This window comes from Desmodus rotundus, chromosome 7, assembly GCF_022682495.2.
Source record: "Desmodus rotundus isolate HL8 chromosome 7, HLdesRot8A.1, whole genome shotgun sequence".
Taxonomy (NCBI): domain Eukaryota; kingdom Metazoa; phylum Chordata; class Mammalia; order Chiroptera; family Phyllostomidae; genus Desmodus; species Desmodus rotundus.
In genome coordinates this window covers 37,232,274-37,256,971 of record NC_071393.1, presented here as the reverse complement: position 1 = coordinate 37,256,971, position 24,698 = coordinate 37,232,274, and the positions used below count along the sequence as shown (strand labels likewise).

The 24,698-nt window shown below is 52.3% G+C and overlaps 1 protein-coding gene across 2 annotated transcripts; it reads right to left on the bottom strand.

Moving 5' to 3' along the window:
• Positions 1-284: 284 nt before the first annotated feature.
• Positions 285-24,416, bottom strand: PKM (pyruvate kinase M1/2). 2 transcript variants are annotated; one of them, XM_024557365.4, is made up of 11 exons: positions 24,259-24,416; positions 14,065-14,231; positions 13,408-13,499; positions 10,834-10,965; positions 10,173-10,359; positions 9,328-9,598; positions 7,785-7,935; positions 7,424-7,576; positions 4,250-4,416; positions 1,707-1,888; positions 285-1,004 (listed from the first exon to the last, which is right to left on the bottom strand). In XM_024557365.4, the coding sequence occupies exons 2-11, from the start codon at positions 14,216-14,218 to the stop codon at positions 898-900; spliced, it is 1,596 nt and encodes a 531-aa protein (XP_024413133.2). In that variant the 5' UTR covers positions 14,219-14,231; positions 24,259-24,416; the 3' UTR covers positions 285-897. The 2 variants fall into 2 exon arrangements, with proteins under 2 accessions (XP_024413133.2, XP_024413135.2); XM_024557367.4 differs by lacking the exon at positions 4,250-4,416 and adding an exon at positions 3,696-3,862.
• Between the last annotated feature and the right edge of the window lie 282 nt (positions 24,417-24,698).

The window sequence follows — 24,698 nt, the reverse complement described above, 5'->3', positions numbered from 1 at the left end:
GGCCCATGTACTCAGTCCAATCCACTGAGCTACACCAGCCAGGGCATCAGCTGCAGCTTTTTACAGCCAGCACACCTTCCCAGAGTCCTGAAGGGGGTAACCCATGCAAGAGAGTCAGCTGCTGCTTCGCTGCACTCCTGCACTGTGGAGACGGACAGGGTGGGTAACAGGTGGCCTGAGCTATTTGGGAGCCTCCAACAGGAGCCTCGAGGCCCATGCCATTTTCACCCTACTCAGAGGGCAAGCACCAGCCCCCACCCCCACCAGAAAAGCGAGGCAATATAGGTGCTTCAGCTGCTGTTTATTGACATACAGGTAGGCTCTACAGCAACAGGCCTGGAGGCAGCTGGAGTGGGGAAAATGAAGGTGGAGGGTGGAGTGTTTGTCTGCAGTGACAGCTGAGTCGAGTGCAGGAACTTAAAGAGGTGCACAAGAAGGCAGGAGTGGGGAAGGCTGACAGGGTTGGAGAAGCAAGTGAACGTCAGCGCCAGAGTCTGTGGACACTGGAACTAGTGCCTTCTCTAGCTGGCTATCTCCCGACCCCAGACGAGGGGGCTCTCTGCGTGTACACTTCTACAGGAACCGGGGGGACTGCACAGAGGAGGAGCAGCAGCAGCTGTCGCCCTCTACGTTAAGCTCTGGAGCCTCAGTCCTGCACCCCTGCCTCTCTTACTTGGGTGGGGCCATAAGATGGGCAGCCTAGCTCTGGGCTACCTCACCCGAGCAGGGTCTTAAAAGGAGCCATGTTTTACAGGGGCATTAATCTCCCTCCCTGGTGTCCCAGCCCACCGGTGCCACACTACAGCCCTAAGTGAGCACTCACTACAAGCATTGCTGGCCGAATGGATGGGTTGGGGGAAAGGGATGGGACAGGGGTTGGAGGGGCTCTGGGACCCATCACGGCACAGGCACCACACGCATGGTGTTGGTAAAGCCAGAGCCAGGACGCCAGCCAGTCAGCACAATGACCACGTCTCCCTTCTTGAAGAAGCCCCGAGCCTTGCCTGAAGGAAGAGAAGGGAAGCGAGTGAGTCAGTGCTAAGTGAGGCAGGTATGAACCTGGGACGTTGCCCCACAACCCAGAGACAGCAAGCAGGGCTGGCTATTACTTTTTTACACCACAAGGTGGCACTAGCCTCAGCCCAGGCCAAAGGGATGAGGGCAGTCCTGAGATTTCCTTACCCTTCAGATAGGGGAGTTGGCAGGGCCCTTTGGGCATCATTCATTTCATACTCGAGGGGTAGAGAGCCTTGCCTGAGGTCAGAGCTAGCTGCTTCCTCTCATCCCATGGCATCCTATACTTGCACAGGGACAAAGTCCCTGTCAGCACACAATCTGTGTGCGCCACCCAACGGTGCAAGCGCAGGAGCTCTGACCAATTTTGTTAAAAAGCCTCAGTAACAAGATGCCAAAGAACGAACAGTCCTGACTGTCCAGGACCCTCTGGCTTTGGGGCCTGGGCTGGAAGAGCGAGGAGACAAAACGGGCCGCTCAGCTCCGCAGCACAAAGTCCTCTCTCCCCGCTCCTGGGCTCGGCCCAGGACATCAAGGCAGGGGACAGAGGAATCAAAGAGAAGGTTCCCAATGAGAGCAGCCAGGGCTCTTGCACCCTACGGTCTGCACGTTCCCCCTTCCCTTGTGTCCCAGGGAGCCCCGTGTGCAAGCAGCCCCACCCCAGGCTCCAGCCCTTGCTGCCAGCCACATACCAACATTCATGGCCAAGTTCACCCGGAGGTCCACGTCCTCAGCCCAAGCCTCCTGCACTGGGTCCTTACACACCACGGGGAAGATGCCACGATACAGGTGGGCCTGGCGAGCTGTCTGGTGATTACGGGTCACAGCGATAATGGGGGCACGGGGGCGGTACCTGGCCACCTGGTGAGCAGACCTACGGATGGGATAAAGACAAGCCACAGAGATCTTTAAACAGTGTCCCAGAAGCCTCCCAGGAAGCCCCTCAGGGGCCTCGACAGCTTACCCTCTGATCCAGCTCACTATGCCAGCCTGAGGCTCTCTGGCCATTTCAGCATCTGCTCCCTGGGCACCCCACCCTGGGAGCCAGAAACTGCCCCCATTGCTAGGGCAGTGTCTCGTCCTATTTCCTCCACAGCACATTACTCTTCTTCATAGCTGTGTGATTCATCTGCCCTCCACCCCTCCCCTCAGACCAGGGCCCCAGATCCTACTGACCCAGCATGGTCGGTCTCACCCACTTTCCCCACAGGGCCCACAGCTGGCAGAATGCCCCCTCCGAATGTTTCCATTCTGGCACAGGGAGGCAGCCCTGGCCTAGCCTCACCAGCACCCACTTCTCTTGATGCCAGTAACTCTATAAGCCAAGCAGCATGTGAATAGCACCTGACTCTCGACATCTGCAAAGAACAGGAACAGACCTGCCACTCCCTGGGAATCGACAGTGCAAGCCACCTTCCCTACTAGTGGGCCCTGCCCCGCCCTACACATCCTCCAGGTCCCTGAAACAGTCCCAGCAACTGAGTTCTAGAGATCGAGTCAAACCTGAGGAGCTAAGTGAGGCTGAGAAATCTGGATGCTACCCAGGGGCAAGAAGGAGCTGGAAGTGCTGGTGTGGGAGGCTCTGCCTGTGCAGGTTCCTTTGGAAGGTAGGGGTCCCTCTGAAGCCCTGGTGCTGGGTGCTTCCTGTATACATACACTTATAGATGTGTCTCAGGAGTCAGGGAAGAGAATGAAGGAGGGACTGGGCCCCAGAAGGCAAGCTCTGAGGACACTCAACAGGTGTCAAGGAAACTTAAGCCACTTTACAGCAGAGAATGCCCTGCTTACGGCCTGGCCTCCACGCAAGACTTTCAGAAGGAAGTAACTGCTGAAGTCAGGATGGGCTGAGTTTGAAATCCCAGGAGACTGGAGCTAAAAATAGTCAAATAGCGAAGGCTGGACCTTTTCATAAAGGTCAACCCCAATCTCTGGAGCTGCCGATCCTAACCGCTCCGCTGAGGGAATCAGCACAGATCTGGAGTCTGCAGGCGGCTCCCCTGCTGCCCCTCGGCGCACAGGGGCTGCCCATCCGGCTCATCCTCCAAGAAACCCCAGCTGCTCGTGGGGAGGGACGAGGAGCACGCCCCGAGACCAGGGCTGTGAAGGATGGTAACTCAATGTCCAAGACTAGGAAGGGGTCCCAAGTCAGTGGCCCAACACAGGCCTAAGCTTGGCTGCATGACAACACGGTGACCTTTCCTGAGCCAGCAATGTCTTCCGAGTTCAAAGACAGAGACGGACATGCACTGACCAAACAGCATGTCACTGTTTTTCCAAAACGAACTTTTAAAGAGCACACAGTAACTGAAATAATCAAAGCTGGTGGTCTTCTGCTACTTTAGGACCAGCTTTTAAATACCAAGTAATCAACTATCTGTCTGCAGCTATGCAGTGAAGTCTCTAGTTCATCTTAATGTGCAGACTTGCTTTGGGTCCAAATGGTCCCCCATACTTCACAAGTGCTGCCCGGAGTCCTCTGAGCCCAAGGAATGGGTGCTGCTCATTCCTGGGCCCCAGAGGGCGGCCAAAGGAGCTCCTTCCTTGCAGGGTCCAGGTGGCAGGCAGCAGGGTCTTACCTTGGCTCAGTGCTACCTGAGCACCGTTCAACGCGCTGCTCCCAGGACCCCCATGGACCTGTGCCACTGAGCAGGGCATTTCCAGGAGCCACTGCCACGTCCTACCTGCCAGACTTGGTGAGGACGATTATGGCCCCACTGCAGCACTTGAAGGAGGCCTCCACGGCGCCCACGGCGGCGGCTTCTGTGGGGTCACTGGTAATGGGCGCCAGGCGGCGGAGTTCCTCAAACAATTGCAAGTGGTAGATGGCGGCCTCTGCCTCGCGGGCAATCTAGGGGGGCAACATCCGTCCAGAGGGACGAGGGGGGACAGAGCTTTGTCAGAGCCGTGTTGCAATGGGAGAGGGAGGGGAAAGAGTCCCATAGACAGCTGATGAGGAACGTGTCCCTGGGTGCACGGGCTAAGAGAAGCCCCATCGCTGCAGGTTCTGAGCCGAGCAACAAAAGACCCACGGGAACCAGTCCCTCACCAGGTGCCTATGATGCCACCTGTGCCTACCGAGCTGAGAGGCCCTTTGGCTCTGCCCTGCCCTGAGCTCCCTGGCTGGCTTCCTGCAGGTGACAAAAGGGGCTCTGAGCCCAGGGCCCTGGCTGTCTTCTAGAGCAGCTGGAGCAAGAGGCTGGTTATCCTACAGGGTTACCTGCCTGGAAGGCCCTACCTGCCAGACTCCGTCAGAACTATCAGAGCTGCCGCTAAACACTTATAAGAGGCCTCCACGCTGCCCATGGCCATGGCTTCCATGAGGTCTGTGGAGTGACTTGAGCCTCGCACAAGTTCTTCAAACAGCTTGCGGTGGAACATGGCTGCCTCAGCCTCCCGAGCTATCTGTAAGGTTTAGAGGGAAGGGGAGGCAAGGAAGAGGGAAGGAGGAGGGGGAAGAAAAGAGAGACAACAACATGGAAAGACAGAATGGGGAATTAATCAGAGAAGAAGGTAACCTTAGGTTAATTGGCTAAATCTATCCTTCAAGCAGATGCAAAGAGGCAGGGTGGTGCAAACCTACTCAGGGTTATGTGGAGAATTTCCAGCTCAACGGCTGGGTCTTCCCTCCATCAGAGGGGGCACGGGTCCTCCCATTCCGAAGGAACTTTTGAAGGGGGGGCGGGGAGTGGAGGGAGACAGTATGGCGGCGGGCGGGCTCTAGCGCCTTAGTGTGGAAACATGCTCGGGCCGGGCCCAGGCCGCACCCTGGCAGGACTTGACCACACTGCCTTGTGACACAGCTTACAGGAAGGAACGGGCAGGCCCTCTCCTCACGTGGCTGTCTGGTTCCCCAGGGATTTCTGCCCAGCCTCCATGCACACATGGAGCACTTCCCTGGGCTTCGGGCGCAGGGGTGCGTCGGAGCTTTCCGACGGCCCACCGCAGAGACGCACGGAGCAGCGCTGAGAAGCTGGGCTCGCCCACAGCCAGAACCACGCGGCCCGGCTGCATCCTAAGCAGGAGGGTAGGACACTGGCGAGCTTGGGAGGGTACACAGAACAGCCACGTGGAGACAGATGCCCGTGGAAGCAGGCAGGCAAGTTTAACAAGACATCTGATTAAAATCTAACAATTACAAGTCCTGAGAAAGCCACTGAGTTATTTACAGACCACCTGCTCAGATAATACCCACAATTAGAAAGCAAATTTAAGTTTTAGAGGATTACAATGCAATCACCGGCATCTGAAGGGAGTAACAGGTGAGGGCAGAATCAGCAACACCATCTCATTAATTTGGCAGCGTAAGGAGGCGAGCGGCAGGGTTCACAGGGTTAAAGGTTTTCTCTCTGCGAGAATGGAAGGCATGCGGCCCGAAAGACAGGACAGGACAGGACGGGCAGGAGCTGAACCGTACCTGGCACTGCCCAGCCCTTAGTCACAGGTCACTGACTGCATCGGGTGACAGAGGAGAAAGCGGCACAGTTAAGGGAAGCTGTCAGCCAGTGTTAACTAGGGATATGGAAAGGAGAGGCTGGCCCCACCTGGCCTGGACGCCATAACTGATCTTTCGAGCCGGGCCATGTGGTCCAAGCCCTGCGGCTCTAAGGTGTCCACCTGTTGTAAGAAAGGACTGGAGTCTGGAAAACTTGGACATGGAAGTGAGAGCACAGAGCCTGATTCTTAGTCTCTGACCCCAAATCTGGCCCTGTGTCCTGTGAGATAAAGTCCTGTGTTGCAGGACACAGCACCGGCCTGACAGCCAGATCTGGGTCCAAACTCAGGCTTTATCATCGTGTAACCCTCATCTGTGAATTGATGTGATATCTATTTCTCATAGGGGCTATAAAGATCACCTCAATCTCCACAGGTACTTATCAGACATTTAATAACTGCAGTGAATATTTAACGGCAAGTGTATAATTAAACACATCCCGACTAATTCATTTTACAGATAAGGCCTTGAGAGGCCACACGATTTGCCCACAGACACTTGGAAGCCCCAGCACGGTTCAGGGGCTCGGTAAACTAGATCACTCTTCTCCCTGAGGCCACGCATCTGAGCAAGGTAATTAGAGAGAAGGATGTGTGGAGAAACCCACAAATACACCAGCAGGCCCTCCAGGCATGACTGGGCCGAGGCCTACTGTCTCCTGGGAGAGACAAAGCAGTGTCCCAGCACTGGGGCAGTAGGCCTGCGAAGGGGCTCAGGGTTCCTGGGGACACCCGCGAAGACAGCCCAGAAGACAACTTTAGTCAAGATGTCTTGGTTCACCACAGAAAAGGTGTTAAATTGTAAGTGACAGTCTTCTCCAGAAGACGGTTATGCATAATAATTGGACACACAGAAAATGACAGAGGAAAGGGGAGATATATAGTCCAGACGTTCTTTCTTGGGGGTGGTTCTCAACTTGGGGGAACGCAGGAGAGGAAGTGTCACACAGATGGCATGGGCTCCTCGGTTGACCGAAGGGGAATAGGAAGGTTAAAGAAAAACCTTGTCTCTTCAGGATAAGAGACAAGGCTACTGAGCTACACGTTATAAACATTGACCTAGGACTAGTGTGAGAAAGTTAATTTGTAGCACTCATTGTCCCAGGCATGAGTAACCCTGGTAGTGGATCCCTATGCTAACTCTTTAGTAAGCTCTAGAGCTGCAGCAGACAGGGGGGAAGGTCCAAGCACCGAGCTATGAGAAGCAGCTGGGCAGCGGCAGAGCAGAACAGCCTGCCTGGTTCCTGGGGAAAAAGGAGAGTCACCTCCAGGACACCTCCACATGCTCTCACTACAAGGCCAGCCAGGATCAGCCATCCTTCTACCTGTCTCTATTTGTGGACCTGTCACCTGTCACTCAAAGCCCACTTCTGAGTCCAGATGAGTGCAACAGTTCAGCACAGCAGGTCCAGCTGCAGGCACCATGCAAAGCCAGCTCACAGTCAGCTCAGTGTGGACAGGGGCCTCCAGAGCAGGCCCAGAGGCCCCTGTTGGGGAGGCACCTGTCTGTGGGACAGGTGGGGAGTCAAAATAGAAGCCAAATGAAGAGGATGGCTAGGAGTTGGAGTCCTTGGCCTTTTCCAGAGTAGGGCAGAGGACCTCAGGTCCTCTGGGCCGTCCAGAGGAAGAGGCACAATTATCCCAGTACGTGAGCCAAGGGAAGGAGCCAGAGTGACTGGGCTATGTCTGATGAAAGAGAAGCCTCCAAAACAAAAGGAAATAGGAAGGGGGCCATGGGAAGGGAAGGTAGAACAGAAAAAAACCAAATACACATCCCCCAGCACACACCTCCACACTCTTATTATGATTTGAAAGGTAACAGAGATGTGGGTGCAGAAGCCTAACAGGCTGTGTACCGAGCTGCCTCCACCCCAGCCCAAGCCCGAGCCCAGGAGATGCGCAAGCCCTACCCACTCACCAGGTGCTGCATGCGCACAGCCTCCAGGGGGTATTCCCCTTTGGCTGTCTCCCCAGATAGCATGATGCAGTCGGCTCCATCCAGGACGGCATTAGCCACATCGCTGCCCTCCGCCCGGGTGGGACGGGGCTTCTTGATCATGCTCTCCAGCATCTGAGAGAGGACAGACCACCAGTGAGACGTGGCCCAGGCCGTGTTCAGAGACGAAAGACTGCAAGCTGGATCCCCGGACAGCATGGGTGCACAGTACGGCTCTGTGTAGGTGTGCGGGGGCGGGGATGTGTGTGTATGTGTCTGTGACATGGGGAAGGGTGTGTGGAAGAGACCAGGGCAAGCATGTGTACTGAGGAGAGGAGCACACCTGCGTGGCACAGATGACAGGCTTCCCAGCTCGGTTGCACCGCCCGATCATCATCTTCTGAGCAAGAAACACCTTCTCTGCAGGGATCTCAATGCCCAGGTCCCCACGGGCCACCATGATCCCATCACTGGCTTCCAAGATCTCATCAAACCTGAGTGGGTGCAGGGGTAGAAAGAGACAGGTCACGTGAACAGGAGCCACCAATACGGTGATGCAAAGAATCTTTTCCCAGGTTTCTCAGGCTTAGCTATCCTTGCAGAACAGCCACCCATGATGTCACGGTGGATGTGTGGAGGCGGCGGAGTATGTCAGCTACCTTCGTGCCCCCCAAAGGGGCCCAACAGCCTGCTGAGTAGGTTCTTCAACACTAGTATGGATCCTTCACGGGGGACAGGGGAGGGGGCAAGGTTCCCTTCTCCAGCTCCACGGGCTCACTTCTCCATCTGCATTTATGAGGCCCCTCCTGAGGTCTCTCTGCCATCTCCACTGCAATCAACATTTCCAAGGCAGAAAGGAAAACTAAGGCCTGTCTGTGTATAGCTACCAATACAAGGATCCAATGGCCTCTTCCAGCCAAGGACGCCTGAGGTCTGTTCTGTGAGGCAGCCCCCCTCCAACTTGCTGAAGGGAAGCAGACATACGGATCTGCCTAGCCAAAGGCCAAGGTCAGATGGCTTATCAGGATGGCAGAGGGAGGACCCCAAACTGCCTGTTACAAAGGACATATACACAAAGCCGAGGACAGCAAGGTCGTAACAGTGAGTGGGGCTGCTCCTTCCACTCTCCACAAGCACACGTCTAATCCACAGGTCTTGGGTCTGCACTACACGCAGCCCAGGATGGCTGTGAACGCGGCCCAACACAAATCCTAAATTCACTTCAAACATGGTCAGATTTTTCTGGTGATTACTAGTCGCAATGTATTTTACGTGTGGCCCAAGACAACTCTTCTTCCAGTGTGGCTCAGAGATGCCACAAGGTTGCACACCCCCAGTAGGGTTTTATCTGCTAGGACTTGTGTTTCTAGCAGGAAGCCAGAGAAGGAGAGAAGGACAGACGTCACCAAGCTGGCCACAATCACTTGGCTCTAGTTGGTGAGCACTGGGGAGATGGTGGGCTGCGTTGGGACAACCTAAGCCTAAAAGAGAACCACATGCCAGCTGCTTTCTCAGTGAAGATTCGGAGGCTGTAACCTTTAGCTTCCACACGGTCCCTTCCTCATAGTTTGCTGCCTTCCCTCTGGGCCCCCACATTCCAGCAGACACAGCAGCACAGCACGATGGCCCCGACCCTGTGAGCAGTGACCCTGTCCCTCCAAGACCAGTGCCTAGGCCTCTGTCAAGATGCTGGCACCCTCGTAACCTGGTAATCACTTTTTCTGTTTTGTTTTTTGAAGTACTGATGCTTTCCATCCCCCACCCCTTCAGATAGTCTGGTTCAGTGGGTCTGGAGCAAGTTCAGCCAGGTAACTCACAGGGTGCACCTGGTTCTTAGAGAGCTGGTTTGGGGCTAAGGGACGGGGGACAGACGGTGGGGCGCTCACCTCCGAACCCCCTCGTGATTCTCGATTTTGCTGATTATCTTGATGTTCTTTCCTTTCTCTCCCAGGACCTTCCTGACTTCGTGGACGTCGGATGCCTTGCGGATGAAAGATGCGAACACCATATCTACATCCTGCTCTACCCCGAACTTCAGATCCTGGATGTCCTTCTCTGACACGGCAGGCAGGTCCACGGCAGCCCCAGGGAGGTTCACACCCTTCTTACTGCCCAAAGAGCCACCATTCTCTACCTCAGTTACCAGGAAGTTAGCACCTGCATGAGATGGAGTAGGTGGAGAGGCAGATCAATGAGCACATGTCCTCAACAGGAAGGGAAGAAGTGAAAAGCTGCTGCCTCATCCCCAGGACAGTGAACTGGGAAGCAGCACACTGCGGGCCCTGCAGCCATACTGCCAGAGTTCAAATCCCAGTTCCACTAACTGTGCAACCTTGGGCAGGTCAACCAACCACTCTGTGCCTCAGTTTCCTCACCTGGCAAGTGTGAATAATACCCACTCGTAAATTTAAACAAAGTATCACTTAAAATGCTTAGAACAGTGCCTGGAACTTGAAATATGAGCTGTCATTCCCACACACTGGAGTCCTGCCTGTATCACATTGAGGGAGGGAAGAAGGAAGCAGACAGCCCGGAGTAGTGAGGATGCATACAAAGAAATCATATATGCTCCCCAAAAGCATGACTAAACAGCACTGAAGTCAGTTTTTGTGGCTAAGGAATTATAAAGGGAATTCCTGAGAATACAGACCTATCTTCCTATGAGCCAAACAAGCTTCCTCTCTTCCTGGTATCCAGAAAATTTAGCGACTGGAGCCGGGTTTAAACATACCTTTCTCCTTCACCTGCAGAGAAATGAGACCATCATCCACGTAGATCTTGCTGCCCACTTCCACCACCTTGCAAATGTTCTTGTAGTCCAGCCACAGGGTGTTCTCGTCACACTTCTCCATGTAGGCATCATCCAGAGTGATCTTGAGAGTGGCCCCTCTCTTCAGCTCCACCTCTGCGGTGCCACTCTGCAGACAGGAGAACAAGCCACGAGCCCCAACTTGAGAGACCAGGCCCTCCTGGCAGGGAAAGGAACGCTTTCCTCCAGGGAACAACGCTCCAATCGCAAGTAGAAGTAACAATAAAGGCTTTTCCCTTGGGAATAAATAATCACATTGTCTAACTTAGCAGATTTCAAGGAAGTAACCCCAGAAAAACCCACAATGTTTAGTTATGCTATTTAATGATAGAGGAAAAGAGATAAATTACTCCTCATAAGTAGAAATTTGGAAGTGGTGTTTTAGAGTAGAAAAGGTTCCTTTTTGGTATTGTTTTTTAGCCAAGTAGATTAAATCAACCTTTTTTTACAGTGATGAATAAAACCCTCATTTATAGACCTAAACTCTGAGGAATGCGGCTCCCAGCAGGGCAGAGACAGCTAAGGACACCTGTGGGTTCCCGACTCCTGCACCTGCCTTCTCACTTCTGCCCAGGATACTCACGCCCTTGATGAGCCCAGTTCGGATCTCAGGTCCTTTAGTGTCCAGGGCCACAGCAACTGGCCGGTAGAGAATGGGGTCGGAGGCAAAGCTTTCTGTGGCTGTGCGCACGTTCTTGATGGTCTCTGCATGGTACTGGGGGAAGGGGGAGGAGTGATAAGTGTGCTCCCACACACTAGGATCCAGCGCTGGAGCTGGTTGCTCAGGGAAGACCTACGGACACTCGGGCCGTCTCCACCCCCACCCCATTCACGCACCAAGTCCCCTCTCCCTGCCAAGTGTGGCCTTCTTGGCTTCCACCCACTTCTACCACGGCACACTCTCACTCACTCGAGGACAAATCTTAGAAACTTTTCAGAGTGTTGCCACCAAAACCCATTAAAGGCATGGGTGTAAACATATCTTTACATAAAAGAAGCCTGTGTCCCCTTATCAACCCTCCTTTCCTCAGAACTCGTATTTTTTTTTTAAAAAAAGGCAAGCAGACAACAGGAGTAAAAGGGCCAGACTTATGTTTGGATAATATTGGTCTATCAGTCAATGTTAGATGAACAGATTTGGTAATTCTGAGCCTGTTCTCTATTGATTCCAGCTACAACTCAAACTCAGAGTTATTTAAGTAAGATAATAGTAACCCAAGCTAAACAAACAGTGGCCAATTGCGAAGGTCACACAGGCCTGTTTTCACAATTACCTTCTAGAGTCCGATTAGAGGCAGCGGTGGAATAGGGAGGGGTGGGAACGTGCCCTTCTCTGGGCTGCCCTTTGCTACTTCTAGTTCTCATTTGCAACAAATCCTGGCCTTAATCTTCTCTCTTAAGCCCTCCCTCTTTTTCCATTTGTCATTACTGTTCGACTCAAAGCTACAGTGTCAAATTAAAACTTGTTCACATCACGTCATATTGTATCAGAACAATTTCAGATCCGCTGCCAATACCCAGACCCAGGGACAACCCTATCCTGGTCAAAAACTTAAAACAAACCCACAAGAGGGACTTGTTTTGTGTTTTGTTTTGTTTTTTTTAATCCTAATTTTAATCTGTGAATAAGAGTTTACAGCACATATTATCTCCAAATGCCTCTTGCAGTTAAAACGCAAATCCCCGAGCAGGTGCAGCAGACAGCACTTGCCCTCGTGCCTTTTCAGGGCGTGCGGTGTTATTTTACTGGATGGAAGAGGCTATCGAGCCTAGTTAAAGGTCAGCTTCTCAAAGTCTATTTCTGCTCCTTCCCCTGAACACAGGAGACCCTGGATCCCAGATCCGGCAGTAGGGATCAATAGCGAACCCACCTTCACTGATGTCTTCAGCTCCCTCTTTGGGCGAAGCTAACTCTGGTGCTAATTCCCAGTGACTCCTGCTGAGGGCCCCCCCCCACCTTTGGGAAATTACTTAATGCCACTGCAGATGTGTCTTAACCTGCCTGAGGTGCCTGCTGAGCAGTTCCTCCGAACTTGGTCAGGCCCCCATGACATTTGGAGGCCGGCTACCTGCCAGGCCATAGGCTGTTTATGGAACGTGTGTTGGGGAACCAACGATGCAGCGTCTCATGTTTCCAGAAAGAAGAAATTCACTTCTTGAATTGCTCTTCCTGAGGCTTTATTTTTAGTCTAAACTTAATACCAACTTCCAAATGCCAGAGGGCAACCCCTCGCTGCCTGCCCTTACAGGGCAGCATTTTATTCTGAACAGGAAGCACAGAAGTCAAGGGTGGGAAAAATGGCCTCATCCATTACTCCTCTGTCAATGCTGGTGCGAAATCCCAGGGCCTATTGTTGAGCCTGAAGGTTTCTAAAAGGCACTGTCCCTCACGGAGCCCCTATAGTCCTCAAAATGAGTTTGTTATGGACTTCGGGACACAAGCAGGAATGAGGACTTCCCGATACCTGCCACCTTGTCCCTAGGACAAGATGGACCTTGTCTCTGCCCACAGGCCAAGTCAGCTCGTCAACAGCCCAAGCACTGAAACAATCCTACCAGGCTCTCGGGGAAGTATTATGACTTAGTTTTATCCTCACGCACCAGAACCCCTGGGAAGGGAGAGGCTGGGGACACAATGCTGATGATGTACAAACTGTCAGACAGTGTTAGTGCTTTAGACTCAGTCCTTAACTTGCCAAGTGAACACCCTTCTCCTGGACCTGCCCAGTGATCTTGGGTCTAAACTAGGCCAGAATCAATCTGCATGGTGACCTTTTGGTTTGTCACTGCAACAGGAGCTCTCCCGGAAATCCTGGGGTGGGAGTGTCAAGCCCTATGGCCCAGAACCTGATGGCTCAGAGAGGTTTCCAGCAGAAGCCTCCACTCTCCTTTGTGCGGGCTAGTGGTAGCACAGGTGTATGGGAAAAGCATGGCTAATGACAAAGACGGTCGTCTTTGTTTACGGAGACACGGCCACTTGGGACGGCAGGAGGAGAGGAAAGGAGAGTAGGGACAAGCTAGTGAAGGCTATCTTTGCATTGGCTGTTAACTCCCAGTCTCGTCCTTGCCTGGTCCACTGTGGCTAAATACACACTGCACCCCCAACCCCTACTTCCTCAAGCCATCCCAGGGGCCGAAAGGCCCAGCCGAGGCTCACCTCATGAGTTCCATGAGAGAAGTTCAGACGAGCCACATTCATTCCAGATTTAATCATCTCCTTCAGCATCTCCACCGATCGGGAAGCTGGGCCTAGTAAAAATGTTCTAAAGATGTAAGTCTTAATACTTTAAACTTGCTTAGATTTAAAGAACTCTTGATATTTTCCCTCCCATATACTTTTCTTCCCCTAAACAGCTCAACATTCTTTTAAAAAGCCACATGCATGGCTATTATGGTATTAGTCCCCCTTTCTTGATTTAGGGGGACACTTCTATTTCCTTCAAATTCTGCAGGCTCCCATCTATCAGCAGGAAAGCCTAGAAGCCCAGCTCACCTTTTGCTGTCCCCAAAGCCCAGCCAGATGTCCAACCACAGGATCTTGGTTGCACAGAGAAAGGCAAAAAGAGCTTTCCTAGGCTCCTAGGTGAGGCTCCTAGGCAGACTTGCTAAGGAAGATGCCCTCTAAACTTTACCTCTAGCGGAAAACGTAAAGCGTACTAACTCTTTATTGCAACCTTCTATGATCTGAGTTCCTGTAAGAATCTGTGTGGAGAATCTTGCTCAGCACCCAGGGTTGCTACAGTTAATCTTTTCCAGAGAGAAAAGCTCACTGTCTCCAGAAGGCTCATCTGGAGGGAGGGGCACACCCACTCACCGATGGTGCAGATGATGCCCGTGTTCCGGGCCGTGATGGGCGGGGAGTCGATGTCCAGGCGGCACATGTGCTCCAGGAACGTGTCGGCCATGGCCGCGTGCAGTTGCTGGGTCTGGATGAAGGCAGTCCCGACGTCGCTGTGGGGCTTCGACATGGCTTCTGAAGTCCTGCATCCAGGGGAATTGAAGGGCGTGACCAGTCTGAGCAGCCTGGGTCTCTAATGCACTGCCTGGCACAGGAGCCTGTTTCCTGCTCACTCGTTAACTCAACAAGCACAGGGAGCCCCGCACGCGCTGGCCATGTGGGTGCTCCTCCAGTTAGGCTACGGGCTCACCGGACTGCGAGCCAAGTTAAAACCTCATGCTCGATGCCTGTGCTTGCCAGGCACCCAGAGTAAGCAGACCTCCCCCACACTGGGCTAGTTTCTACCTTGACAGCTTTCCTGCTAATCCCGCAAATAACATCATGTCACACACACAGAAAGAGCTTCCTAAAATGAAAACTGTAACCACCTTTCAGTGACATAAAGAACTGACTCCTAGCTTAGAATCAAAGTATATCTAGACCTTTGTATGAAGAGCTGTCTCAAAGCCAGACACCTGCTATGAGCTGGGGCACCCACACTGCCTCGTAACAATGCCGACCCAAGCCCGAAGTGGTGTTCCTGGTTGTGAAGACAACCACCACTCAGGCAGGCCTCTTAGCTCTGGAGTCCTAGGTTTTCACTAAGCCGAAGCACCACATAAATTCATTCTTCCACGTACCCTAGGCCCGAGTGGGTCCTAGCCTCCTGATGAGCAATAAAAACTAGTCCCTGGACACGAAGCAAAGTCCCACTGGAACCCTGAATGCAAAATTTTTCACCCCAGGAGTTTGTACCTAAAAACCACACCTACTTTTGATCAGAACGACTTTACGACGTGCAAAGCAATCTGCATAAAACCAAGGATAGCCCTGGCTGGTGAGGGCTGGACTGTGAACCTAAAGGTTGCCAGTTCGATTCCCAGTCAGGGCACATGCATGGGTTGCAGGCCAGGTTCCCAGCCGGGGGTGTGTGAGAGGCAACTGATCTCACTTCTCTCTAAAAATAAATTAAAAAAAAAAAATCTTTAAAAAATAAAATAAAACCTCCTAAAACAAAGCCTCGAATCACTCTTTAAAAACAAAAACAAAAAGCAAAGCCAAGGATAACTACAACGGCCCTGGTCTAGTTCTAAAATTACTACAACCACATCTGCAACACGCGGAGATTGAAGTTACTGGTCGAATCTTTCCCCAACCGACTTTCTGATTCTGACTCCCTAGTTACACCCAGGAAGCGCACCACTCCCAGCAACGAAGACCGTCTGTTCCGGGTAATTAACCAGCCCAGGTCACAATCCTGACAGCTTCCCTGACCTTTGCTTCCCTTCATTGCAGACTTACAGCTAAACCCAGCCAGTTGGTGAGCTGATTGGAGACGAAGGAGCCAGAAGCTTCTGGCCAGCGCTTTGAAGAACTGTGAGGCAAGGGTATGAACAGAAGCCTGACGCTCCCCAGAAGTCTGTCCCTTTTCTCAAGTTCTTAGACCAAGGGCTACTCCTTCTAACCCCTCGAGCCTCAATGCTTTAGGCCGGGCTCAGAAACAAACCCCCCTTTAGCCCTGTCCCACACCGTCCTAAATCTCAGGGCTCCAAAGGAAAGCCTCCTGCCCCCCCATACACACAATCCTTACTCCCTCTCCTCCTCCTTCTTCCCTGACTTGGCTGGCCTCCTTGGGCGGCTCTGGCAGAGCAAGCATCTAAACGCATCTCTTCATTTTTGAGAAGTCTTTGTGACCAGCTGAAAGCAAACCCTCTATCAGCTATTGGAAACTGATGGCTGCAAGTCCACAACTATAGAATCTAAAACTTTTAAACTGGGGACTTAAGATACCAGTTAAATATTCCACACAGCATTTCCCAACTCCATCATACACACACACCAGACCCTGGAATCATCGTCAGCCCTCTCCTTTATAACCTATGTGGTTCTACACCTCTAGCACTCGGACGCATCCCAGTGTCTGCTAAATACCTTTTCATGTGCCTTAATGCCTCTGTGTCAAAATCACAGGTGCACTTCTACTTCCCCATGCCCGCACTGAGGAACTGCTGAATTCTGGGCAGGACGGCCTGGGCAGCCAGGGTCTCTGTACTTGCACTCTCGTTGAAGCAGGGCTATGAAGCCTTCGGAACACCCAGCTGGGCTCAGGCGGGTCTGACTGTTAAGGGAACATGACTGAGGAGGGGGTACCAGGTGGCACACAGAGCCAGCTGAAACACAAGGGCCTTGTGCTGGGGCCTCCCTCCAAGGGGAGAGAGCCATCCAGTCTGAAGACTGGGCTGTAAATAAAATACAATCTGAATGACTGGATTGGAGTAGCTAACCCCACTCTTCCTAAAAAGCATCAGCTGGCTCTTACCTAGACCTGCCTGAGACATTACTGTCTCCTTTCTAAGACCTGGCTGGGGCCACCGATGATCAGGTCATACCTTGCGTTCTCTGGACTTGGGCTTCCGGTGACATAATGCTTTTTTGGCTCAGGGTGGCTCCTTGGCCCCACTTGCAAAGACTGCTCGGAGCTGAGTAAGGTTTTCCCTGGGGAGCTGTACAAGGATTAAGGTAAAGCTGAGTGTAACTAAAGCTCTTTTGGGTAACAGAAAAATTACCTTAATAACCAGGTATCCAGGTGGTAGATGCTTCTAGAGATCCAGGTATGTTACAAAGGAAAACACAAGCCTCCCAAATAAAATACCAAGATGCTGATAACAGAAAATGTGCAGGGAGAAGTGAGCTCTTCCTGGCTCCTCTACGATGCTTTATCCCCTCCCCTGATACCCAAAGATCTCTTCTTCTGTGAAGTCTCTCTCATTGTGCGGTTGACTGACACTTCGCTATTCTATACAAGAGCCTGATCCCTCCCCCTGGTCAGATGGAAGAGACACTAAATTAAACACATGAAAGGACGGGCAGGACAGCTGCCAAAATGTTAACGTGCCATCTGGGTGGTAGGAGTCCAGCGAAATTCAGTCTTTACTAATATATTTACTGATATGAAATACTTTTATAATAAAAGATTACAATATACCTCTTCCAAAAACAAGATATTTACAAGCATCCTGGTAAAAGTGTTGGAATTAAAACAAATGGGAAGCTCCCAGTTCTATCAAGCAATTGCTGCTTTTTGTACTTCAGAAATACTGTTTAAATGTGGAAGGCAAGATAACCCATCTCAGGCCCATCCTAGGTCACAGCCGGGCAGCTCCACTGACTTACGAAGACCAACCTTGACGCATTCAGAACCTCAGAGCAAAAAAAGAAAAGTTAATATGGTCCATGGGAAAATTCAACGCCAAAAACCTGTTAAGTTATGTGCCCAAATCCAGCCAACTTCTTTTCCTGTTCAGTCTGTCCTCAGGCTTCCCAGCAAAGCCTTTGCGACTAGGGGCTCTGGTATGGGGGGGGCCTGCCTTCAGGACCAGGCGGCGCCGTGAGCAGAAGCAATCACGTTGGGCTCAAACACCAGCCTATTTCACTACCTTGAATTAAATCTGAGGTTTACAAGCTCTGATCTTTTGTTCACCCAGGCTACCAGGTGCAAAAATAACAAATTAAAAATTTGCTTGGGATCTGAGTGGAAATACACACCAGCAACCAGCTAAAAGCTTGCTTCTCAGCAAGTGGGTCCAGACTCCCACGGGGTCTCAGCCTGTGCCCCTAAGGCCCTCAACCAAACCAGAGACCTCACGTCTCATCCCTGGTCACCAACTGGTCTCTCCTGCCTGCCTCTTCTCTGGTGCACAAGCTGCCAATCCCACCAGCCACCTCGAGTTCTCCTAAAACACTCGCTGGACTCTCCCAGCCCTAGGACAGCGGCCTCAGTCCTGGTGTCTCTGGGCCGACCTCAGGGAAGAGCTCCCCTTCCCCATGCTACTGTCTGGACAGTGCTTGGCAGGACATGCAGCCCGGCCTGTGCCAGCCTTGACTCACTAGAGTGCATCCTCCTCCTTGGGAGCCACGGACATGCAGAGCCAACCTCCGGCCAGCAGCGGAAGCCTGGCATCGCCACTGACGGGGGGAAATGCTGTGCCCAGGTACAGGAGCCTCGTTCTTGAGCCTGAGCCCCTGCAGTAGGATCTTCCTCAGAGCCATTCCTCCTCTGTGAGAAACGAGACACCATCGGAGGAGGCCTTAGTGCGGGCTGGCAGGATAGAGCAGGCAGTCACAGCTCAGCTCCAGGGGCCCCTACTCCCACCTTGCCTTTCTCATCTCAAGCTGCTTTCCGGTTCTCTTACACTATAGTTTCATCTGTGCTACTCTTCAGCAACCACCAGGGGGTGGGGGGACTCATAAAACAAAAATACCCAACATGCCACTTCTTAGACTGTACTGCTGGCAAAGCTGCTCTGGGAGATTCACGCTTCACTCCACCAACCCTTTCACAAAGGCTCCAATCACTCTGCCCCAGTGAGCCGGCCTGGTCTGCGAACCTGTTGTGCGTAAGCCAGTCTTTAGCCAGACAGGAGTCTCTGCCTCAAATTGCTGTGATGCCGACCTCACCACACAGACTGGCCCAGTAATGATGTTATGATGGCACCTGATGCCTGCCAGTTGCCTTCCTTGCTCTGACATCAAGTTTTAAAATTTATTCATTGATTTTTAGAAAGAGGAAGGGAAGGAAGGTGAGGGAGAGGCGGAGGGGAGGCGGGTGAGAGGAAGGTGAAAGAAAGGGGGGAGACGGGGGGAGAGAGAAACATGGTTTTGTTGTTCTACTTCTTGATACATTCATTAGTTGATTCCTGTTATGTGCCCTAACCCAGGAAGTACCCCGCAACCTTGGCGCACTGGGATGATGCTCTACCCAACAGAGCTACCTGGCCAGGGTATCAGTTTGGTATCTAGGCCTCCACGTCAGCACGAAGGCCTTTCAAACCCCAATCTTCAGAAGGTCAGCATCCATAAAAAAGTTTGCATCACAACGTATGGACAAGGCATTCGCGCCAGCCTGCTCCCTAGCAGCTCTCTCCCCAGACGGTGAAGCAGGGAAATGTAATTCCCAGGACTAGCCCTCATGGAACTATGGCAGCGGGAAGATGCACCGGGTGCCGCACCAGCCGCAGAGCCCAGCGGGGCCTGGAGTGAATGGGCACGGATCCCAACAGACAGAATCGTGACGGCAGTGTATTGGCATAAGGAGTGGGTTCTGGAAGTTGAGCAATTTTTAGCTGGGAGATGTGAATCTGAAGTCCACTCTACACTCAGCAGGCCCCGTAACAGAAAGCAGTCTCCTTTACCTGGTCACACAAAACAAAACGAACCTGCCTGTGGATTCAAGTAAAACGCCCTTGCCTTTATTTATTCAGGGCTAGAACTCCGGATGACAAGGGAGTTCTTGTTTGATTGATGGCAGATGCTCAAAGAGAACTGTTTCAGCCCAAAGGAAGAAGTTTGGGTGACGCTTTCACTGTGCTGCGTTATGGGGCCTTTTCCCAGGCTTAGGACAATGAGGCAGTGCCCCTAGGCACGGTAGTCACACTTCGGTGTAGGGACCTTCCAAGGCAGGCACAACCAGGCTGTGCTGCGCCCTGAGCATTTAAAGGGGAGCGGCCCTGCATCACAGCTGGCGGGAGAAAAAGGAGGCATGAAAGGAAGGCCATGCCAGCTGCCAACAGCACCAACCTCAACGGTACGACCAGTCTTCCACGGTGGTTTCATAGGTTTGCTTCTGTTTCGTTTTGAACTAAAGAAATGTTCACATCTGTATTTCTACCACCCAGAACTGACCATTAACATTTAACTAGATGTTTTTAGACTTAAAAAAAAAAAAAAGGTAATTTTATGGTTTATTTTTTCTCCATCTCCAGGCCCCTTCAGCCCCTCCACACCCCATCAAAAACACTGACACCCACCCTGTTACTCATTTTGTGTCCTTCTAGTTCATTTAAGTGCCCGCATCTATACTGAGCCCCTGACATTGCTGTCCTGTAAAATGCTCTAAGTAGTAACCTGCACAAATATCATTAAACTTGCTTTTTGACTCAGCACATTTCACATCTATCCAGCTGATATGCAGATCTAGTTAATTCATATAAACTTCTACACTGTTCTACCGCACTGCTAGATGCTTTATTTATGTATTCCCTCACTGGTTGGCCATTCCCCCTCATTAAACCAATTTCCCCCCGATTTTCAATACTGTAACAACTCTCCTATTACATGTCTTCTTGTGTGCGCTTCTATATGTCCAGAGATGAAATTTCTGGGCCACAAGGATGCTTCTATTCTATTTTACTAAATATTGCTGAATTGCTCCCCAGAGTGCTTGAGCCCACTTACAACTCATCAGCAATGTCAGTTCTTGCCTTATTGCCCCTTTGAAAATGCTTTGCACTGGTAGGTTTTTAAAATGTTTGCCTATCTGATGGGCACCTTTCGTCGAGTCGGCTGTCTAAAGTAACAAAAACATGTTTGGACCGCACCGCCTAAGCCGCCCCACACTCTGCGATGCTGTGGCCAGTAACCTCACTGCCCTATCACAGCGGGTCCAGGCACCACCCCACACAGCGCCGGCCTGCCTTCCAAACACAGCTTGCGGACGTCAGGAATAGAGGCTTAGAGCTCCCCAAGAGCTCTGCCTCTGGTCAGGATTGGGGGAGGCTAGTCTCAGAGGCGGCCAGTGGTACTGCAGCCTGGCTCTCCTACGTGCAGACTGGCACAAACCACAGCAGGGGTGGGGCAGCACTGCTTGGCGGCCCAGCAAACTTCTTTGAGCTGAGCAGTCAAATCAGAAGGCCACAAGTTTGCAAGAAAACTCCGCTCACACGGGTGACTCGTTCTCGTGGTGTGCCCGTTAACTGAGATGGAATATGGATCCTCGCCAGTTAATTGGGATTTGAATGTGGATCCTTGGAATGATTCAGAAATAACAATGTCAAATGAATCACTTTCCCATACTTGAGCTCAGTTCCTGGTCAAAATAATACCTCTTGGTATGCCCTCGTAAAAGCTGAAGCAAAATGAATTAAAACCCATGTCTTGTGAATTTATAATGCAAGAGTTACATTTTTTTCTACCTTCCTGCGTACAGCCATTTCCTTATTTCTTCCATTGCATAACATTAAGAAATAATCAGCTTTAAGAAATGAAATGGCTTTTCCTGTGACCCCACATTGATGTCACAACATTCAAGGCACAGAAGTAACTCCAGTAAGGTGCTTGCTGTTTAATCATAGCTACCAAATGTGCCAAATCACTGGGGGGTGCATTTCTTAAAGACCCACTAATGCTCTTGGGTAAACTCTAAATTTAACACTAACATTATTTACTTCTAATGCAGTTTAAAATGAAAGCAGCTGTACTAAACGGGAAGAGACTATAATGTCCACATATGTTGGCTCCAGTCCAGTGACTCAGAAATGAGTTCAAGGACATTCTTTCAGGCATTATTCATGTCTATGAACAGCCCACATCCCCAAAGGTGGCCATGCCCGCTGCAGAAGGCTTGGGAATTCGGGTGCACAGACTGGGTGTGGGGCTCTGCCATCGCACTTCTGCTCTTTAAGCTGTAGAGAGAGCCTGGGGACCTGGACCAACCATTTTTCACCTAGTTAAGCCATTTTTAACTGAGGGAAATGCAGGCTTCATTATGTAACTCAAAGGGGGTGAGGGGACTTTTTAAATCTGCAAAGATCACAGTGCAGTTTTCCACTCACCCAATGAAGAGAATTCTCTCAAAAGCGGATAAGTTGAAAGGTTGAGTCATCTTCCCCACAGAGCCTCCCCTGCCCCCACACACAGACCTGGCAATGGCTTAAATACCCAGCCCCTCCCAACAGCCCCACTGTATTCTCGCAGCACCTGCAAACAACCAGAGGGCAAATTATTTGCTAACAATGCTGCAGGGCGGGAGTCTGGACTTAAGCCCTCCAGTTACCCTAGGGAGTGGCCACACCCCCAGTACAGCTAGGAGGGGCCTACTGCCCCCTGCCTCCAATCCTAGTTTCACACTTACCAGCAGGCTGAACAAATCCTAGAAAGAACTCAGACAGGTGGGGGTGGAATGTAAAGATTTTGGTCTTGGGGTTGCAAGTTTGTTTCTTTCTACTCTTACAGCCAAACACTAAAGACTGAAACTCCCTTGCCTTCCCGGGTCCAACCTTGTGGCATCTCTGGGCCACACTGGAAGAAAAGTTGCTTTGGACCACCCATGAAATACATTGTGACACATAATCACACACACACACAAAAAAAACACCTCACAATATCTTCAGTAAATTTACGATTTTGTTTTGGGCTGCATTCATAGCCATCCTAGGTTTCATGCAGCCCAAATGCCACAGGTTGGACACTTGTGGCAGAGGTTTACCCTTTCTCAGGGGACCAAAGAACCCCTGTTGCAAGTGGAGAGTTTCAAAGTAACTAGTAATGTTACTTTGTAAACAGTGTACCTGATCCCTGAGGGGACTGGTTTCCAGGAGATACTTAGTATTTAGACTCCCACAGATCAGCTATGAGTACGTGTATAGGGATGGCATGAAGATGAGCCCTCATGCTCAATTATGTATTAATTTGCTCAGTGACTAAGAATAAATTTGGAGTCATTTCTTAACATCTCACCAGAGATTAGACACTGCACTGCCTATTCAACATATATACATGTAGGTGCATATATAGAAACTAATCCTTTCAACAATCATGAGGAAAATGTTACTCTCAGTTTGCACGTGGAAAACTGAGGTCCAGAGGCTGAATTCCCTCCTTATCGGTGTATTAATGAGTTAAACCTGATCTTAAAAGCCTGTTCACAACCTCCCAATGCCTCTATCCATCATGCCAGGACCCCTTGAACACGAGGATCGATGTTCTGGGTTTGAGCAACAGAGATGAGAAGCCAGGGGTGTGTTTCCATGACCTAGTCTTTAAATAACCTTCAGACCTATAGGTGATTTCCTGCATCTTCAAGACCCAGTGTGATGCGACCATGCGAGGCCTGCTGGCACCCCTCTTCCCCAAGCAGAAAGCGCGTACCTTCTTCACCACACTAACCAGTGATAACTTCTATGTTCATTCTCTAGGGAGATGGTGAGCCCTGTGGGCTATGGTCGATCTAGTTATCCCGGTCTCTATCCCTTGCCCCCCAAAGCTCCTAGCATACAGCTTTATTGAATGAATGCGGTCCTTGGCGCTAAATCCACACCTGCTCTATCCCAGGGGCGCATCTGCTAAGCAATATGAAGCAGAGGCGACGCCGCGGGGCCGGTCCCAGGCGCCGGCCGCTACGTGCAGGCCCACCACGGCGGGATGGAGTCTGGCGACGCCCGAGGGGCAGGCGCAGCGCCGCGGCCACCCCATCGAATCTGGGGCGCCCCAGGAGCGCCCACCCTTTCTTCCGCTGCTGCGGGGAAGGCCAAGGGTTACGTAACCCGGGCCGCCGCTGCATCCTGGCCGCACCTGGGCTAGCCCTGCCCATTGCAGACCGTTGTATTTAAGACCATGGGCCGAGCGGCTCCAGGAGAGCCCTAGTCTGGAAGGCATGATGGAAAAGGGACGGCACGGAGATGGGAGATGGGGGCGGGGGAGCAGGCGGACGTGACCAGAACCGAGTGGGAGGGGCGAGGACCGCGCGGCGCGGAGGGCAAGGATGCAGAGCAGCGACCGCGGCCGCGATGGAGGGGAGGGGTGGAAGCCGGAGCATAAATGGGGTGGGGGTGTGCATGCAGAGGGCGCCAGCACCTGAATGCAGTGAGACCCCGGGCGGGAGGGGACGCGAGCTGGGGGAGCTTCCTGGGGAGATTACACGGAAAGCATCTGAACGAGGGGAACACGGGCAGGTTGAACACGAGGGGGAGAATGGAAAAGGATTACGGAGCTAGAGAGGGAGGCGAGCGGGGGCGGGGAGGGAGGAGGAAGGGAGCACAGATCGGGAAGGAATGCAGGGAGGCGAGGATGGGACCACAATGGGGGTAGGGATCGGGGCACAAAGAGGCTGGCTGACCCATCTGACTTCGGAAAAAACAGGCCAAGGGCACGAGCAGCCTCCTCTCTCCCGCCCCGACCGAGATGCCCAGGATGCCGCGCCGCCGCGGAGTGGGAGCCGGGGTGCCCCATTAGCCCGGGCGATGGGGCCTGGGGGGGCACGGCCAGCCAGCCAGCCAGCTTCTGTTCCCCGCTCACCTCCGGCGTGGTCCGGCTCGAGCTACTGCACAGGGGTTCGGAGGCTACGGGGACGTCGCTCGAGTGCCGACTCGGCCGTCTCAGCCTCAAGGTTATCTCCGCTGCAGAGAAGCCGCAATCCCTCCGCCGCCCCGCCCCCTGCCCAATCCCGGGGCCCAGCTCGCCGGGCCCGCCCCCTGAGTGCGCGCGGTGAGCAGTCAATTCCCCGGGCAGGAGCGGGCCGGCGTGTTGCCCATTCGGGGGGCACTACATTCTGTGGCGGAAGGACACGGTATTGAAAAGTTCAGACCACGCCCAGGAGAGCCAATGGGGAAGCGGCGGGGCGGCAGGACCCGCCCTTGGACCGCGTAGACCTTCCTCCCAGACCCCCCCGGAGCCTGGGCCACCTGTTGCCGTCGATTGGCACGTTGGAGAAGAACTCCTCTCTTGACCCCGGGCCC

Excerpts from the sequence above, each read along its gene's own strand:
- PKM (XM_024557365.4), bottom strand. The coding sequence starts at position 14,218 with ATGTCGAAGCCCCACAGCGACGTCGGGACTGCCTTCATCCAGACCCAG. Across the intron at positions 10,360-10,833 it reads GAACTGGGCTCATCAAGGGC|AGTGGCACCGCAGAGGTGGA; the intron begins GTGAGTATCCTG and ends TCCTGTCTGCAG. Across the intron at positions 9,599-10,172 it reads TCTGCAGGTGAAGGAGAAAG|GTGCTAACTTCCTGGTAACT; the intron begins GTATGTTTAAAC and ends CATCTCATGCAG.